Source organism: Musa acuminata, chromosome BXJ2-2 (genome assembly GCF_036884655.1).
Source record: "Musa acuminata AAA Group cultivar baxijiao chromosome BXJ2-2, Cavendish_Baxijiao_AAA, whole genome shotgun sequence".
Taxonomy (NCBI): domain Eukaryota; kingdom Viridiplantae; phylum Streptophyta; class Magnoliopsida; order Zingiberales; family Musaceae; genus Musa; species Musa acuminata.
Window position 1 is genome coordinate 21,420,161 of NC_088339.1, and position 19,288 is coordinate 21,439,448.

A 19,288-nucleotide genomic window follows, 5' to 3' on the forward strand; every position below is an offset into this window, starting at 1 on the left:
CATGAGAAATAACACCTTTTTTTTTTTTTGTGTTTTCTTGCCAACATGTATTCAGGTTTGAGTAGATTCTTTCCATGGTATTGGATCAACGGAGACCATAACATGTTTTGGCGCCTCACGAAGATTTCTCTCCTACATTGAAGATTATTTATTACTTTCTATGCCTAACGCATTTGAAAAAGAATCTATATTAAATTTACTTATTAAGATGTGTTTAAAAAGTTAATAAATTTTACTAAGTTAAATAAGAGGGCTAACTACATGTTATCATTGTATTTAGCTATATTTAGTATTCTAATCCCTACATTTTAAAAATTTATATTGACATTCCCATATATATAAAAGTGAAACATATAAGTTTATTTATCATAACGTCATCAGCTTTATCAATAAAAATATAAAAATAAAGGATAAAAAGATAATTTTAATATTTCAATTGGTGAAGAAGGACAATGGAGTCAGGAGTCGTAGGAGGGTGTTATAGACGAGGAGAGTAACGGAGAAAAGTGATGGCTACTTTTGCATCTGCGTTAGTGTCGACGCAATTGTCAAGCGACAAAAGGATTGTCGATACATATGTCAATTGTCATTGCTTGACAACTACATCGACGCCGACACAAATACAAAGTGCTGTCACCTCTCATCGTTGCTCTTCTTATCCACAATACACACTATGGTCCTTAGCGACATCGTCCTCCGTCATTATCGATATCGTCTACTATCACCAATTGAAATGTTAAAATTATTTTATTATTTTATATATTTTTTGATAAAATCGATGATATTAGGGTAAACAGATTTAGATATTTTACTTTCGTAATTAAAGAGATACCAATGTATTTTTTAAAGGGTAAGAATCGAAATGCTAAAAATAACTAATTAAGATTTATGATTTTTTGAAGATACTATTTTTCAATGAATTATTTTATCTGATTGGCTCTAATTTTCGAGACGATTATTGTACTCATAATAAAAAGACATGTTTAAAAGAAAGAGAGATTTATTATCCATTTTGAAGGAACGTCCAAACCTAGCAACAATCGTAAATATACCTTATTATTATTCCACTCGAAATGTCACTACAACAGAAAAGCTTACTAATACAGAAACGCCATGATAACAGAAAACCGAACTAACTTTTGCGCTGTGACGGAGAGCTGACGTGGAAAGACAGGATTGGAGACATGGATATCTTGCAACACCCCAAAAGAACGAACGCGTCTCCCTCTACTCGATCAGTTGCTTTGGTTGATTGGATTCGTAGTGGACGCGCCCGTTCGCAAAGCTCAATCCATCACGAAACTTTCATGCAAAGGGTTGCTTTCCACCCTTTCTTTTCCACTCCGCCACACCTACCTGTCATGACAACGGAGGAGCCTAAAGATAGCACGGCCGCACCACGAGCCCAAAGCCGATGTCCATCGCACTCAAACCATTTTAGTGGATTACGTATTATTAGAATTATATTTTGCTCCTTAATTTTTGTGAAACACTTGCGTGTTGGGATTTAATTTCTTTTCCTGAACGGTTCGAGTTATCCGATCAACGTTTAGCCTGCCGCAGCACGTAGTTCAAAGGGAGACTCTTACCCGCCTCACTTACCGTGCGTTGATTGGGAACGACAACAGGGCCCCAGACGTAGACCAATGCTGTTCCTCGGGGACAGAGGCGAGACGAACCATGCCTGCGGGGAGAGTTATTTTTGTTTCTGATGCGGAGTGGATCCTGTGTCTCAGCTCAGGGATCACGCATAGATGGACGTGGGGCCCGCACCTCTATGCCAACGAGAGCGGGGAATTCTGTGTTTTGTCTTTCGGCTGAGACACATGACCTGTACCACCCAAATTCAAGAGATCCAAATATGGACCGCCTCGCGATCCGTTCGATGCTACCTCAATTCATTATAGTTCCTCCTCTTCAAAAGAGAGGTCTCCCTCTTTCTTTTTCTCCTCCCTTCCCCCAAATCTAGGGTTTCCTCTTCTCCGTCCCTGTCTTTCCTCCCGCCGTAGCCGCCGCTGCTCCTGGTGCCCTCCGTCCGACGCCCGGGGGCTTCGGTTCCTGGCGTTTGGTTGAGGAATCCCTACTCTGCCGTCGGATCGGTGGGCCTTTGGGCCGCTTGTAGCTCTCATAGTAGCTAAATCCAAGAACCGAGTCGGAGATGTTCTGGCGGATACCCAATCTCCTTGGAGATTCTCCTGTGAGCAGCGACTTATTGCGCAATTTCTTTTCTCTGCTGCTTTGAGATGTCATTTTTTGTTTCCTTTGCGTGGTTCATTTCTGTCGCTTTGACTTTAAATCTGATGGCTTATGCATTATTTCCTGTGCGGTTTGTTTAATTATCTGTCGTGCTACCTTCAACCATGTTCGTCTTCTTTGTTGAATCTCTTTTTTCTCTGGATTAATAATCTTTTCTATGAGCGACATCCATCTGATACTCGGTCTACTTCTGTCAACTTACCATTGTCTCGTGCAACATGTTCTAGTCACCTAAAGTGTTTTTTTCAAAGTGGTATTCGTATCGATTTTATTTCTATGTGGATGCCATACTCTTTTATGTTTTTTTTTCTTAAAAGGAAAAGTAAGCAAAGATTTCTCCTTTTTTTATTTCCTATCTTTGAACGGAACGTGAAATTGCATCCTCCTCGCCTGATATTGATTTGTGTGTTTCCATTATTTAGCATGGTAATAACTGCGAATTCAGCTTGTGTTTTCGTTTTTGAAATTTCACAAAACGATGATTGGTGGCATGCACACGGGAGGGTATTTGCAATGCTGCTGCTCATTGAGAGTAGATTGTACATTGATAATCCTTGAAAAACTTGGGCAACTCTTGAGAACTTGAGCTACTGGCATCGCTAAAGGGCAGTCTGCACGTTTGGTGTCTGTCATACCAACTTACTGGTTAAGATTTATTTTGTATTAATAGCTGTGTCAGAGACTTTTGCTCTCTAGCGATTTGAACATCCTTTTGTTAGTTGTACTTTTGAATGACTAATTATCATTTGAGATCTTTTCCAAGTGAGCTTGTGGACTTACTTTTTTTTTGGCTTGTGGTCTTATTTTTAATTGTATAACCTTCTCTGCAGGTGGAGTTTATCTTGGATAAGGAAAGCTTCACCTTGGAAGAGCTTCTTGATGAAGAGGAAATAATTCAAGAATGCAAAGCTTTAAACACACGCCTTATAAATTTGTAATTTTTATCTTTGCATTCATTTGGATATTCTAGTGCTCTGTAGTTTAGGAAATGATTACAAAAGAACCGTCTTGTGTAATTAAGCTCATAAAACTAGTTAGATTGTCTATATTAACTTTATAAATTAGAAGGTTGGTAACTTAACTTGGAAGCTTCTCCTTCCATGTGGTATCTGATTGGAGATCTTAATTGCTTCTGAAATTTAATAAAATGCACTTGATCTAAGAGCTTAGAGGCATTCTAGACAATATCTGTTCTTACTTGTCTTGGGGAATACGTGTTCTTATCAAAAGTTTTTTTTATTTGTTCATTTAGGAGAATGAAAATAGCAGCCATTAGGTGACTTCTTGTGATGATAACTATCAGGATTTATTCACATAATGTTTCTTTCTCCAGAGAATGAAACCACAATTTGCTTCTACTAGAGTTTTGTGAATCTTACAATTAGAGTCCTCTTAACATCTAAATTTATTGCCTTATAGTGTGCTATAATTTGTTTTCAGCCTTAGAGATCATGCTCAGTTAGAACAGTTACTCCAGTATATTATCGAAGATGCTCCTCAAGATGCTGACAGCAAACGGGCCTTCAAGTATGTTTTGTCATTAACAAAAATTGACTTTTTTTTTTCAATTGTAACTCTGGAATAATTTTTAGTTCTTTTCCTTTTTTTTTGCTTATCTTTTGGAGCTATTTTATGGTTGAGGTTTCCCTTCGTGAATGTTGTAGGTTCCCTTTCATTGCCTGTGAGATACTTACTTGTGAAGTTGATGTCATACTGAAAAGCTTGGTGGAGGATGAAGATGTAGGTTATGGCACCAAAACCAGATCCATTCATTTTACTTGACATATGCAACTTTTGTTTGTTTATTCAGAGATCTGGATTTTCTTACATTTTTGGCCATTGCAGCTGATGAACAAGCTCTTCTCCTTCCTTGAACCAGATCGTGTACATAATTCAACACTAGCTGGTTACTTCAGCAAGGTTTATGACCATTACTACCTAGTTTTTATACTTTAGTTGGCCAATCATGGCCCAAAACATCTTGTATTTGGTTAAATTAAATAGCTGATTGAAGTTTCTTGCATTATTTATAAGGTTGTAGTGTGCCTGATGTTAAGGAAGACCACTTCACTTATGACCTATGTTCAAGTAAGTCTTTCTTTCACTGCTTTCTATGGAAATATCACTTGGGAAAAAATTGTGTTGATTTTTGGTTCCTGGGTGCATTGTGGATCTGTCAGGCATGCACTTGCAAACAAAAAGAATGTTTCTTGGAGGTTATTTTTGTGTCGGGATTTTCCAAGAACATGAATTGGTCTCAGTTATTCCTCCCATCTGATTTCTGAGTTTCTTTTTATCATGTTGTTTTTGGATTATGTTTCAAAAGTAGCCACCATTTTCTTTACAGCTTGTAAAAGACTGAAAGTAACAACAAACTTTCAAGGAATGAGAAACATTGTTACATGAGATCTTTGTTTTTGGTATATTCCCATTCTAAATTATCTATAATGGATTAAGAGCTTAACTTCAATATATGGGGGACTAGTCAACTAGAATTTTATTGGATGCATCCGGATAAGTTTTACATCACATGTTTTGTTTCCAAGCAATATTAAATGTGAGAGAATTTCCATGTATTTAAACTGTTACTGGTATATTTGAGGTCTTTAGGTTCGGATTAACACATTACAGTCATTACAAATTCTACAATTATGGTTGAAACTCCAACCTCTGTTGTCCAAATTTGAACTCGAATAATATTACTATTTGAAAGGCATTCTGCATTATAATTACACTAGTTTTATACTTCATCTGGTTAAACCTTTTGCCATCTTTATTCTGTTTGCATTGACTTATGATTTGGATTATGTTTTTTGGATCAGACTCATGATGTCATTTTTCACCACTTGGTTGATTTGATAGGCGTAACATCGATCATGGAGGTTAGTTCTGAATTCTAAACATAACTTCCTTTGTTTTTAAATATTAATTTTCAACATGTTATATATATCTGTGCATTGAATTACTAAAGCTCATGCTTTTATCGTGAGATAACTATTGTTTTTTTTCTGCTCTATCACAAAATACATCTTTGTCTTTATTTATAAGTTGTTACCTGTATATCTTGACATCTTGTATATGCTAACGAGTGAATTACCTCCAATTTGATGCTTTTTTACTGTACCATCTTAGTCTTAACAAAATCCAATCTTGTTATTTGTTGACCTTTTGTTTTTGCATGTGTTTTTTGTATTTTGTTTTTAGTTTTATGGGGGGTGAGGTAGTTAATCCATTTTGTGCCTTGTTTACTTTGGTCAGATCCTGCTTCGACTTGTTGGTGCTGATGATCATACATATCCAAACCATATGGATATCATGCAGTGGTTGGCAGATACTAAACTGCTTGAGATAATTGTGGATAAATTGAGTCCTGCTGTAAGTGCTATACTGTGTGTTCTTTTTCCTTCATAATTGAAGCATCTTTATAGTTTAATAGGTTCCTCAAGGCACATGTTTTTTTGGCAATTTGTTCGGTTTGCAACATCATCTAGATCATCAGCTATGTTAGTATGGGCACAGTATTATGAAGTGTCCGAACCTTTCAAGTTTCAACATTTTCACTTTAGGCCCCATTTGGTTTTGTCAGCCTGTAACTGATAGACTTTGTTACTGAGTGATAATTTATTTACTAGATTCTTCATCTTCTGTTTTATTGGTATATTGTTTAGCATAATATATATTTAATGTAGTTATAGTTGAAAAGGTACATATTAAGTTTGTATTATGAAGTTAGCTATGCTATCATGAACTTGAGTGACTGTGCACTTTCTTCACCTTCATTCTTAACAATGGTTAGCTTATGTTATTGCTCATCGTCTGTTCAATGGCGATTCCTTTGACTGATTCTTGCAATCATGCTCAACAATGGGTTTTGGAATCCACTTTGTATTTGTGTATATTTCTTAGGTTTGTTATACATTTTAGACTCTAGCCTTGAGTTAGATGGGCATGTTTCGACAGCCATACCACTCATCAGAATTCATTCTATTTACACCTTGGCGGCCCATTTTGAATCACTATATCTTTTCATCAATATTACTCATATATTTCAGTTAATTGACTGTTCGATATTTGAAAAGTTTTTTGTTTATGATCTAATGAGTTATTATTTATGAATTCACCTTGCAAATTGAGCAGCATTCTGCTGAAGTTAATGCTAATGCGGCTGAGGTTCTAATGGCCATTATTCGAAATACTTCATCAGCTTTAGCAGCTAAGCTTTCTAGCCAAAGGTACTTGTCTTGTTATTCATGTTATAAAGATATGGTTGCTTTAATGGTGTTGTAGATAGTATTTTGGCAACTCTGACATTACATCTGTTGTTACTTTATGTTTTTGTGCAGCTTTGTTGCGAGGATATTTGGGCATGCACTGGAAAATTCTTCGTCTAAATCTGCCCTTGTTCACTCTCTATCTGTGTGTATTGCCTTGTTGGATCCTAAAAGATCTGCTTCACCTGCTTCAGTCCATTACGTTAGAAGTCAGCATCTGTATGAGTCATTCAGTCATGTGGATCCAGAGACTTTACATGCTATGTTGACACATTTGGGTATGTAGTTAAAGTATGCTTGTTTATATTTCTATCCTTGATGCTTGTGACCTTTTGTTTCTTAAGGTTAAAATGTTCTTTTGCTTGATGAAATTGAAGATTGCAAGAATATCATCTAGCAAGCCTGGTATAGGATTTGTCAGGGCATGTATCTTGGGAAGGATCTATAAGAGCTACGATTGTCAAGGGATCATAATTTGGAGTGGGAATTTCTTGGATTTCCTGTTTAAGATCAATTTTCAAAATGAAGTATGCTCTATAGATTTATTCAAAAGCTATCTCTACAAATTGTTACCAAATTGTTCGAGTCTTTGAGAATGAAATCATGATCAAAAGAGAGCTTAATATAGAATTTTAGGCTTAAAATAGTCTGTGAAGAGTCAAGCTGGCTGCTGAAAATTTCTGCAAAAACATTGCATTGCATTGGTAGCTTGTTGTACCTGTTTTTAAAGCAGTACTGTGACAATTGATTTTCTGTCAACTTAATAATAGAGGCTTTGTTCACCAACATATGAAGGAATTATTGGTTGCCAACTTCATGGATTTATTTAATTTGGCATGATCTGTAAAGAATTATTCATTCAGTGCTTTTTGGGGCAAACATTTCATTGTAGTGATCCAATCATACCTGTTGTTTTATTGAGTACTCCTATCTAACTTGAGGACCCAATGGAGATTCTAATCATATCTGTTGCTTTATACAAGTTTCCTATCTAATTTGTCGACTCATGTGGGGCTATGTATTTCTTTTGTGTACAGATAAAATCTTACTTTGATAAGATCCTATTCAGATGCTCTGTTACCTTTATACTTCTGAACATCCAGATATTTTGCACTGCATTCCTTTTTCATGCTTTGAATATTAGTCTTTATTACTTATGTTACACTATCATTGTGATTTTTGTAACAAAAATTATTTTCAGTAATAATGTATGACTGAAATGAAATTTTAAGAACTGGATCAGGATTGCCATTTGTTGGAATTATCAGGAGATTGGGCTTTCAACAATAACAATTAAAAATAGAAAAAAATCAGAAAATAAAATAGAGAATATATAGAAATTAAGAAAAACATTCTGAACCTTTCTAATTAGGATGGAGTGTGGTGATTTTAAAACTTTATTAAAATTACCGATCATGGGAGTGTAGAAATGCATTTGATGATATTTTCTGTCTCATTCAATGTCTTATTTCATGATTTTGTTAATTCATTATGAGCTTGTCTTGCATTTATTCTCTTTTATGAGAACATTTAACCATTGTCTTGCTCGAACTTGTAATATATCCTTTAATATACTCATGGTGGTTTTATGGGTCATTATAATACATTTCTGGAGTACCAATTCTGTATTGGCATAGAACTAAAAAAATTTAGTCTGCAGAAGAACTACTTGTAATCAGCTGTTTCTTCCCCTAGCATTAGAGATGTGAAAGTATTATCTGGGATTTTTGTTTTATTCCATGGCCTTGCTATAGTGACAGTATCAACTTATTATGAACTTGTTCAAGTTGTTATTAGTACTCAATAATCTTTTTGACTATTTTGTTTTGCAGATGACTTGCTTAAACTATTGAATGTGTCATCTGATGCCAATACTCTTCCTACCACTTATGGTGAACTACATCCTCCATTTGGGAAGCATCGTCTTAAGGTATGTACATTTTGGAGCAGATTTTTTGATAATTTAAAAAAGGGGTAAAACTTGGAGGATCTAATTATTGAATGACCTTGTATAAAATGGTTGGGATATGATGTCAGGGCTTGTCTTTCCCTCAACTTCGAATAAGATGTTCTAAGTTATACTGTATTTGACTGAAGTGAATTTCATGTAGCATAATGGGGAATATACTTTTTCTTTTTGTATGTTTCAGTTACGATACGGATACTTGTAATTTATTTTTGAAAATTCAGAAACTTTTGAACTTCTCTGGTTCCTTTAGCATTTAAAACTCTATTTTTGATTTTCAGGTAGTGGAGTTCATTGTGGTATTACTAGAAGCTGGTGATGAAGTCGCTGAGAAGGAATTGATTCGATCTGGTGCCATCCGTATAATCCTAGATCACTTCTTTAAGTAAGCCGCATCTTTTGCTTTTTTGTCTATATTCTGCATATTGTTCATTCATTAATAATGTGGTTCATGCAGGTATCCCTTCAACAACTCACTACATCATCTTGTAGAGAAGTTGGTGATGTCATGCCTTGCAAGCAAGAATATTGCAATTGTTGATCATTTATTTTGTGACTGCGGTATACTTTCTAAGTTTCTACAAGCAGATAGAAATCCTTTCCTCTCCCGTGATTCAAATGTGGTAAGAATCATGTTTGATGGGATTCATGATGCTATATTTTGTTGTAAACAGATTAACTTATCTATTAACTTTTCCACTATAGGAAAGTGTCCCAGCCATTGGAAGACAGCCATTCCGGGCTGGAAACATTGGGCATATTACAAGAATTAGTAACAAACTTGTGCAACTTGCGAGCAGTAATGACCATATTCGGTCTTACCTACAGGTTGGTTGCTTATTGATTGATTTATTGGTGTATAAATGAACCTTTTCATTTAAGCCTGATTATTAGTCCTGTAGGCTTGTAACTATATATGTGCATATTAGTGGTTATTGACTTCTGCAATGTGTTAAATTTATGGGCAAGAATCAAGGTATACAATATCATACCGTATCAAAGTTTCGACGTTCGCTCGGTACGGTACGATATTGTATATATATATATATATATATATATATGTATATATATAATTTGGCGACGTCGCCTCTCTCTTTTCTCGGGCGGGACGACGTCGCCTCGTTTATATATATATAAATTAATAAATATATATTTATATATAAAAGATTGTATGTATGTATGTATGTATATATATATATATATATATATATATATATATATATGTATGTATGTATGTATGTATGTATGTATGTATGTATGTATGTATGTATATGTATGTATGTATGTATGTATATATATGTATGTATGTATTTAAAAGGCGACATCGCCTCGGCGACGTTGCCTTTTCCTTCTCCCACGCAGGGCGACGTCGCCAAGTTTATATATATATATATATATATATATATATATATATATATATATATATATATATATATATATATATATATATATATATATATATATATATATATCGTTCCGTCCGGTAATGGGCGGTCCGTATACCGGTCAGCTGATGGACTGGTACGTACCGCCCGTACCGGACGGTATTATTCAAAATTGCATACCTTGGCAAAAATAGCTTCTCTATCAAGAATCAGAAGTCTGTATATTGGACTTCATTTTAATCAGAATGACTATATTTGAATCTCTCTTTTTCATTTAAAATTTTTTGTACAGTTTTACATAGCTTCATATAATTTTTGGTTGTCACAATAAAGATGTTGAACATGTGATTTGGTTCCTTGAATTCACGTGATAAATTTCTTGGTTGGTTTTCTGTATTGAATATTAAGTTCTGAATGAAATGACTAGAAACCTAACCATGGGATGAGGACTGTGGAACATTTTTTTAATCTATAAAAATTAATCAATTTCATATGTTACATCATAGTTATGACAATTATAACATCTATATGAGGCAAATCACTTGCGTTTCTATCTCATGCATTTTGTTTTAGCAAGAGGTCTAGACTTTGGAATCTTGTTAGTTACCAAATCCTTATCTATGGTGTTCTTAAGCTTTGAATCATCTCTAGGTTCTTGATAGTTAGTATTCCCTTTCAAAATGAAATGAAAGAACTTAGGCATCATTAGTTATCCATATTTTTATCTAGGTCAATATGCCTGCAAGTCTTGCATCTGTCACTGAATGATTCTTATTTTTTCTTTATGACTCTAAAAGTCACAATTCAGATTGTTCACAATAATCAATTCAAGCGATCAGCTAGTAGAAGATACTTCCAATGCTTGTGATGACCTTGTCCTACATCTATCACTGAAAGAAAATACTTCCAATGCTCGTGAAGAGACTTCCATCTATCACTGAAAGAAAATACTTCCAATGCTCATGATGACCTTGTCCTACATAACACATTGGAAGTATTTTCTTTTATTTAGGAATAGAAGGGAATGAGAGAGAGGAAGGGAAATATAATAATAGTGAAAGATAATGGAAAAAAAAAGATAATATCAAACTTACTTTTGGCTTATGGAGAAATTTCCAAGGATGGTTTCACACATCTGCACTTCTCCTTACCTGGATGATGAGATTATATACTATTGGGATAAAAATGTGGCCTCGCACTGCTAACGCATAATGTGGGAAAAGAGGCTCAGTTCTATTCCGTCATTTTGTTGTCTTTACTTATTAATCCCATTTTGCTCTTTTTATAAATATCAAGGTTAAGAAATAAAAGGAAATTTTATAATTAAATCAAAGTAAATGAAGCATCTGCTTTTTCCTACTTCTAAGAAACAGATTTCCAAATTTGATTGGGAGAATAATGTTATATTAATGGTATAACTAGTCAGTAGACTATTTTGCAGGATGATGAATCTTCCTTAGACAGAATAATTATTAATCAAGATCTGTGATATTCAATCAAATTAAACTTTTATTTTATTTATTTTATCTTTTTTCTTCTCTTTCGATAATTTAGGAAACTAAAATAGAAACATGGAAGATGTTGTCATGTGACAATTTATGATTTTTACAAAGTAACATTTAAACTAATAAAATTTACTGAAATATGAAAAAGGTTAAAATGGTTTTGCATCATTTCGCTAGATCTATTGCCTTCAGTAATAATACATTTATACAATTCATTTGGGGTTAGGCTTGATCCATGGGTGGATGAGATTGACTGGACACAGAGCAGTTTCAAACTTTCAATCAAATATTTCAGAACCTGCAATTTCCAGTGCACACAATTATGTAAAGGAGTAAGTTTTTGGTTATAACAAATATATAATTTTGTTAATTTATTTGAATGATATGATCAATAAATATTTTATAATGAACATTATAGTAATTTCTAATGAATTAATCTCCATTATTTTGTTCATTATCTTTCATAAATTTTTTTCGTCATATTCAAAATTTCGTATAATTCTTTGGAGTTTATAATACATCAAGGTAAAAGAATCCTTGTTATTTTTAATTATTTTCTGATTTGTCCAATTCAACCAATACTCTCTGTCACAGTTGTATTTTTCCTTGCCAACCCAAGTCTCGTTACAGATCTTATGAACCATGGTTGCAACTTCATATGAGAAAAGACATGGAGTAAGTGTGAAAAGTGTATGGAGTTTTTTGCGAGGAGAGAGTTAAAATTACACCTAATCTAGAATTTGCTTAGTGATGGCCTATGATCGGAGGAAGGATTGTGAACAGTGATCTTAGGAGGAATCATAAGATCAAATCTTGGGGCTATGTGAACTGTACTTGGATAGTTTAGCCTCGGTTTATCAATTACCCTTTTTTAATTAAATCTAACTAGCTAAGTTACCATTATGACATATGCACCATTTTCTTTACTGTTATATGGTAGAAGAATCGTTGGTCATGTATCTGTTTCAGGACTTGTATTAAATCCGTATGTATTTTTTTGCTATTGTAGGAATCGGAGGAATGGATTGATTGGCAAACAAATGTTTTGCGTGAACGTAATGCAGTGGAAAATGTTTTTCACTGGGCCTGTGGGTAAGCATCATGCTGCAATGAACAAAGCTTTTCTGATGGTCAATGAAGTGAAAAATGGATAATAACTGTAAAGACAAAATATCAGAAGAGGAACTTTTATCCTCGACATTTATGGCTGAAGCTGAACCATCCTTGCAGTTCATTATGTGATTTTAGCATTTTTACAAACTATTTGTTCATGAAAATCACAATTTTTAGACATCTCTTAACTGCTAAGTCATGGTTTAAGTTATTGCTGGACTTTTTATGCTTTTCTTCTTAAACATGTTTTTGTCTATGCAGTCGCCCAACAACATTACAGGAAAGGACAAGAGATAGTGATGAAGACGAGCTTCATGATAGAGATTATGATATTAGAGCCTTAGTGAACAATACAAACCATGCATTTCGGTACCATGTTTATGAGAATGATAATGTAGATGAGGTAATTAGTAGATCAGAACCAGTAACTATCATTAATATCTTAGGCAGCAATTTTTTGATTTCGCTTGTGCAAATGATGAAAAACAGTTATTCTTTCAGGCCCATGTTTCTCTTGACCAAGATGATGAGGTAAATATCATGCTTATTTGTTCAGGATGCAACTATTTTTAAATGTCTTTTAACTCTTTTACTCCACAAACGAGAAAAAGGAATGAGGGGGGCCTTCATTGCGGTAGTGGTTTCTTATGCTTTGAAAGTCCATAAGCATCTATTGTTTTATTTGCCTATTAAAGGCATTTAAAACATTCTTGACTTTGTCCTCATTAAGAAGCAGGTTTTATCTGAAGAAGGGTCTTCCGGTAATTGCAATGCAGATGGGCTATCTAAATATGCATTTTCAGATTAGCCCATCTGATAATGTTTTTGGTGCACACCACATGCTGATGTCAACTTTATCTCTTAGAAGGACCGGTCCCTATATCTTTTCAAAGCCAAATTACAAAATCATACTCTTTTACTTTCTTGGGGTTGCCAAAATTTATCATACTTGATTTAATAATGTTAAGAAACAGAACCCATTTTTTCAAAATTCCCAACTAATGTTCATATCTGAAGTCTCTCTTGGTTCTCTTTTCTTTTCATATAAGATATTTATTGTTGTAAACTCTTGTATTTGAAAAGTCGTACTTCAGTTTTGTACCTTTCAAGTTTCTGTATTGATACTTGATCTAATGCTAAATAGAAGATTGTTGTAATTCCTATACCGTGTAATTTGTTTTTTTGAAGAAATAGTAGCTATGCTAGTACAATCGTGCAATGCAGTAAGTTATTAATGGGACATTGATTGTTATAATTTCTTATCTTGACTTGCTGGAAAAATTGCAGGATGTATACATCGATCAAGGATCTTCTGGACTTGTGATTTCTACTTTGAAGCATGGTGTCGATAACCAGAGGTACATGTTTCATTTAAGCTCTGGGTGCAATAACCAGAGGCACAAGTTTCATTAGTTCTTTGTAGCATGATTCTCATTGGAAATTTTTCTCTCTGTATGCTGCAGTCTTTTCACAAATTGCGACTGGTTTGCTTTCGAAGATGAAAGTGCCTTGGAAACCCTGGATAGGATGGATGACATCAATCTAAATGAGACGTCCAGTGGTGGTAACAGCAGTGATGATGAGGTAGTGGTTGGAGTAGAGGAGCCTACCAAAATTGTGCTGCCTGAAGACAAGTGTACTGTTTCTGACTCAGATTTCAATGCCGACAATACAAGCACAGCTGATGAATCCCTCAATGAGCTATCAACAGACGTAATGAAACTAAATGTTGCAGATGTGAATCCTTTCGAGTTTGAAATTGCTGAGAATGTGGACCTTTTTAATGATCAACAGCAGCCTGAATGGGTGGGCTGGCGTGAAGCTTCCGATATTCAGGTGGATGAACCTACTGATTTTTCAACCCAGTTGAATTCCGGGGAAACTGCTGCAAGCACATCGGTTAGTACGATTGGTGTGCTTGCAGGTAGCAGTGCTTCTACTGTATCAGAATTTGGTGAGTTGGCAAAAGTAGACGAGACCACCCATTGTTCATTTGAAGAGGACGCAGAGTTTGTTGGTGCAGATATTGAAGTAGGCAGAGCCATGGAAGATGAGGTTACTGCACCCAAGAGAAACTTCCTTCTCAAGGATGAAACTGCGATTTTGGAGTTCAACAAGAGTCATTGGCGTATCGAACCTGAGGTAGGTGTAGTTCAGGAATAGAGAATTAAATGTAAGTAGTACAGTTCTTACAGCAGTGGGACGTGTACAGTGGCATTTATTCAGAAGTGCATCTGGCGACAGATGTACGTGTACTGTCCTATTATAATTTTGTCCGCTGAGATTTGCCATGTAGCTTTGCTTCTGTAATTTGTCTTTTCAATAAACACTTGAACAGTACTATGCTTGTGTGTCAAATTGGCTATTTGTCAAGGGAAATTAATTTGCTCATCATTCAGTTTAATGTGTTCAATGATCACCGAGGAGCCGCTGCCTTGAGTCGGGCAGTTGCTGGTCTACCATTCTGCTCACTATATATAACGGATCAGTTGCTTTATTCGGCATTACTAGACAACTAATGACTTGCTGACATGCTAACCTTTAGCTATATTCATTTGCTGCAATCGTTACGGAGCGAAATTATTGAACATGTCATGCTGCAGTTATTGCTTGAGCATATATGGGTGTGACGAGGAATTAGTTTATCGTGCATTCACATAGGGAAGCTTTGTGTTTGTCGACTTAGCAGCTGGATTCCGGTGGATTGCCCTGGCATTTAAACTTGGGGAAGATAGTGCTGCAAGGCTACTCGACCGGGCCGGGCCGAATGTGGAACCACATAACAATGGCAGTAATATAACGGTGTGGTGGTGGTTCGGTGGCCGAGGGACGGAGAGATCGGAAGAATGGCCTTAACATCTCTGGGCCTGTCTCACTCCTCTCCGTCCCCTTCTCTTCCCTCCTCCGCCCCTTCCTCTCCTATGAGCCACAAGACGCTTTCTCTGTTGCTTCCTAGGGTTTTGGTTTCTCCCTCCGGCAGCAGCAGCAGCCGCAGCGGTGGGGGTGAACAGCTCCTCCGTGGATCTCCCCATTTCGGAGTGTACACGACCGCAACAGGTATCTCGCTTACTGATCGCCCTTCTCCATAAGGAAAAGGATCAGAATTCTATTTTTCTATTAGGAAAAAGATGGGCTTTCTCCTCGGATCGTGTTCTAGATGCCAAGATTATATGTAGCAATTGAGCAGTTGTTCCCTTTTTCTTTTCCTCCTCTAAATCGACTACTTTCTCATAATGTTTCTCAAATATCGGTTCTATATCTTTCTCAAACAGACGCATTGACCTCGAAGCAATTATAACACGGTAACTTGGGATGTTTATCCAACTAATTGATTTAATTATATGAAACTGGGTCTGGCTCTGGTGTTTACCTAACTCGGTGATAGCAATCAAAGCTGTTCTGTACCTTCTGTTCCGTCTTTTGGTTCCTTTCTCAGTTAATTTTACATAAGGTGATTATTAATTTTAATTCTGTTTGTTAATAAGAACTCATGCTTGTTTGTGCTTAAATTTGATTAATTAATCTTGTTAGCTATGAATTTCGTGCTTCATTGCAAATCATGTTTGTAAGAGGGATTTGTATGACTGGTTGTGGTTGTTGCATTTTGAAACCCTTAAATAACGCTAGCTTAATTTGCCTGTAACTAGGGTTAGCTTAATTTGGTCTTTTTGCGTTTTGTATATCATTTGTCAACTTTGATGAATAAATACTCTACGATGGCCATTATTTACTGGATTATTTTTAGCCAAGGAAACTTTCCTTGAGTATGACTTAATTCTTGAAGTGGATGACACAGGATAGAATTCTTTGGGGTCAAATTAGAAAAAGAACAGAATATGTTCTATTGGAAAAGTGTTGCTTGTCTCCCTTGCCGATGCCACTTTTAAAATATGGAGATTCTGTGTTATAATTAGTGGATTTAGCTGATGCCAATGTGATACAGAGGTTTTGAGGATGGTGTATCTTTGTATGGAGTTAATATCATTTAGAGGCAATTCTATTTTGGCTTGGGTTTGTTGTTAGAATTTGGATTGGATTGGATTGGTATGAATCAATCAAACTCAATTGGAGCTGACTGATCTTGGCAATTTCTAGCCAAATTAACAACTATAGAAAGAATAAAGAGGGGAGCAGAAGTAGAAGAAGAGAAATTTGAGATGGATGAAAGCCCAAAAAGAAACATGTCACTATGATTAAGAAATCGAGGAGAAGACACTGCCAATATTGCATTTGTTATATATTGCGACCAACATACTTTCATTGTATGATACGACTACTATCTATTTTAAATAAATATATTGTTATTATTTTATAATGGATTAATTTACAATATTTTCATTGTTAGTTTTTATGAATTTTTAATTTTTTTTACATTTTATATGTTAATTTCACTTTTTTGAAAGCTTGATATTTTTATAATACGAAGGTAAAACAATTATGTTATAATATTTTTATTTTCACATGATTTTTATATATTTTCTTTATTTTGAAATTTTGGTTTTTATTAGTGAGTCCGAACCGATAAATCTGGCCCAACTGAACTTGTCAATTCTACTTGTATTATCTTTAATGAATTCCAATCTTCAAACCAATATTATTAATCATGTTTTATATTGGTTGTCATATCTGTATTGGATATATGTTACATATGATACTTGTTAGATATTGCTAACATACATGTCAAATACTTCCTTGAAATATTGATTTTTATCAATTATTAAAAACAACATATACTGTTAGGATGGCTAGTGAATGTTTCATCAATATATGGAAGAATTTTGTCTTCCTTGAGTATTGATTTGACAAGGTGGATTTTCTATTAGTACGTTTATTGGTTGTTTTGTGCAATAAGCCCATAATGATCTGATGGACTAACTTATACCAGTGAGTACATCTGTCTTCTAATACCAGTTTGCTTCATGCTTTTTCTTCAGATTAAAATTACATGTGATGTTTATTGACCGTACAAGCTTGCGAGGGAGCAAAAATATGGAATTAATCGTATCCAATAACAAATTTTGTTGCAGATCAATAAGTTCTGCTGTTCAGAATTAAGCTTTGCTGTCACCTAGTATCTCTTATTTCACACATGTTGCCATCTTGGTTCTAAACATGAAAGAAACTTCATCGGTTATCAAATTAGTGTCTTTAGGTACAATAGGTTTTTGTTTCTTTCGTTGCCCACTAGGTTTAATTTTGTAATTCCATGTGTGCACTGTGGTGTAGGTACTTGCAGGGCTAGTCAAGCTGTTGATTTGTTCCCATCTGTGTGGCCCGAAGTTACTGTTCGAGATGCACGGCTGGAGGACTGTTGGGAAGTGGCAGATACTCACTGTAGTTGCTTCTTTCCAGATTATACATTCCCAGTCGATCTTGTTTTGAGGATTGACCGGTTTGTAGGATTGCTCTCTGGGTTCTCAGTTCCTCCAGGTTGCATGAGGACATGTCTCGTTGCTGTCACTGATAGTCCATTCAATGATAAATTATATATTGGATGTGAGGATTTTAAACTTGGAGGTTTTGAAGGAAAATTCAGCATCAACAGAGGATCTGTAGCTGGAATTCTTACAGTTGACACAGTCGCTGATTTCCTTCCTAGGAAAGGTCTGCTTCGACAAAGAAGGTAGTTTATAGTTCCCATGGTTAGTTGGGTGGCCAATCATCCAGCAGAAAAATCACCTTGTACCTTTTGCATCAGAGTTCCATCTAATCGAAATCTATTGTATGACAGTTTTGTCTATTCTTAGCTGCAAGAATATTGACATGGTTCTAGAATTTTCTGAGCTGCAAAAATATTGACATGCTTCTTTTTTTGTCCATATAGAACTGGGATTGCATATATCTCAAATGTTGCAGTTCGGGAGGCAGACAGACGAAAGGGGATTGCCAAGATGCTTGTCGCCAAGGCAGAGGCTCGAGCCCGGAGTTGGGGATGCCGATCAATGGCATTGCACTGTGATGTAAACAACTTAGCTGCCATGAGATTATACAAAGGCCAGGGCTTCAAATGCATCAAAGTGCCAGAGAATGCAAAATGGCCAGAACCCAAGACCTCGCCGGGCATCCAATTCAACTTCATGATGAAACTCCTGGTCCCTGATGCAACTCCTTGATCAAAGTTTGTGATGGGTCATACACCTGTTCAGATTCTCCAAGGTTATTGGTGGGTGGTGTATATTGTGTGTGTAGAACAACAAAACAACACTCAAAACTGCTGTGGACATTGTATTTTCCTGGTGTCAACTGTAAAGCTACTGGGAGACTTGAGGTAATCATTGTACCATTAAGGATAATGCTAAAATGAAATGTTCTATGATTACTATATTATTCTTAGTCCGAAGCTGCTGCGAGGGAGAGAACAGTAGAGTCGAATATCGGTCATGGCTCCCATGTAATAATACAGTGCAAGTAATTAATGTGCAACAAATGTTTTATGTTCCATTTGATGTGACAGATTAAAATTCTCTTACTAAAATTATTTTTGGTTTTCGCCTTATTGTGTTCTGGATGGAATGTGACGGGATCACTGGTTTTAGGAGTTAGCATATGATATTGGGGCAACATAGCTGGATGAATTTGTGTCCAAGAATGTCATGGCCATCTTCATCTTGGATCACATAGCCTAGCAATCCATCCATGTTAACTTTGATCCATCTCGCAAGTTGTCTGTCATTTGTCTTAAAATTGGATTTGTATTGTTTCCTCCCTTTATGTTCAACATTTCTAGCATAAGAAGTAGTGATAACTGAGTCTTGGGCCCAAACACCCTTAAAACTAGGATTTCGCTAATAA

The 19,288-nt window shown here is 35.5% G+C and overlaps 2 protein-coding genes across 3 annotated transcripts; both read left to right on the forward strand.

Moving 5' to 3' along the window:
* The first annotated feature begins 1,887 nt into the window (after window positions 1–1,887).
* LOC135605323 (uncharacterized) lies at window positions 1,888–14,839 on the forward strand. 2 transcript variants are annotated; one of them, XM_065095279.1, is made up of 19 exons: window positions 1,888–2,197; window positions 3,087–3,190; window positions 3,697–3,783; window positions 3,921–3,996; window positions 4,102–4,176; window positions 4,291–4,344; window positions 5,079–5,138; window positions 5,515–5,631; window positions 6,394–6,488; window positions 6,600–6,805; window positions 8,360–8,457; window positions 8,775–8,878; window positions 8,951–9,116; window positions 9,199–9,321; window positions 12,393–12,475; window positions 12,758–12,899; window positions 12,998–13,027; window positions 13,784–13,854; window positions 13,960–14,839. In XM_065095279.1, exons 1-19 carry the CDS (start codon window positions 2,159–2,161, stop codon window positions 14,657–14,659), a joined length of 2,430 nt encoding a protein of 809 aa, XP_064951351.1. In that variant the 5' UTR covers window positions 1,888–2,158; the 3' UTR covers window positions 14,660–14,839. The 2 variants fall into 2 exon arrangements, with proteins under 2 accessions (XP_064951351.1, XP_064951352.1); XM_065095280.1 differs by lacking the exon at window positions 12,998–13,027 and having other exon boundaries at window positions 2,022–2,197.
* Window positions 14,840–15,251: 412 nt separating this feature from the next.
* LOC135605324 (GCN5-related N-acetyltransferase 4, chloroplastic-like) lies at window positions 15,252–18,937 on the forward strand. The gene is made up of 3 exons (XM_065095281.1): window positions 15,252–15,553; window positions 17,723–18,119; window positions 18,321–18,937. Exons 1-3 carry the CDS (start codon window positions 15,343–15,345, stop codon window positions 18,607–18,609), a joined length of 897 nt encoding a protein of 298 aa, XP_064951353.1. The 5' UTR covers window positions 15,252–15,342; the 3' UTR covers window positions 18,610–18,937.
* The last annotated feature ends 351 nt before the right edge of the window (window positions 18,938–19,288 follow it).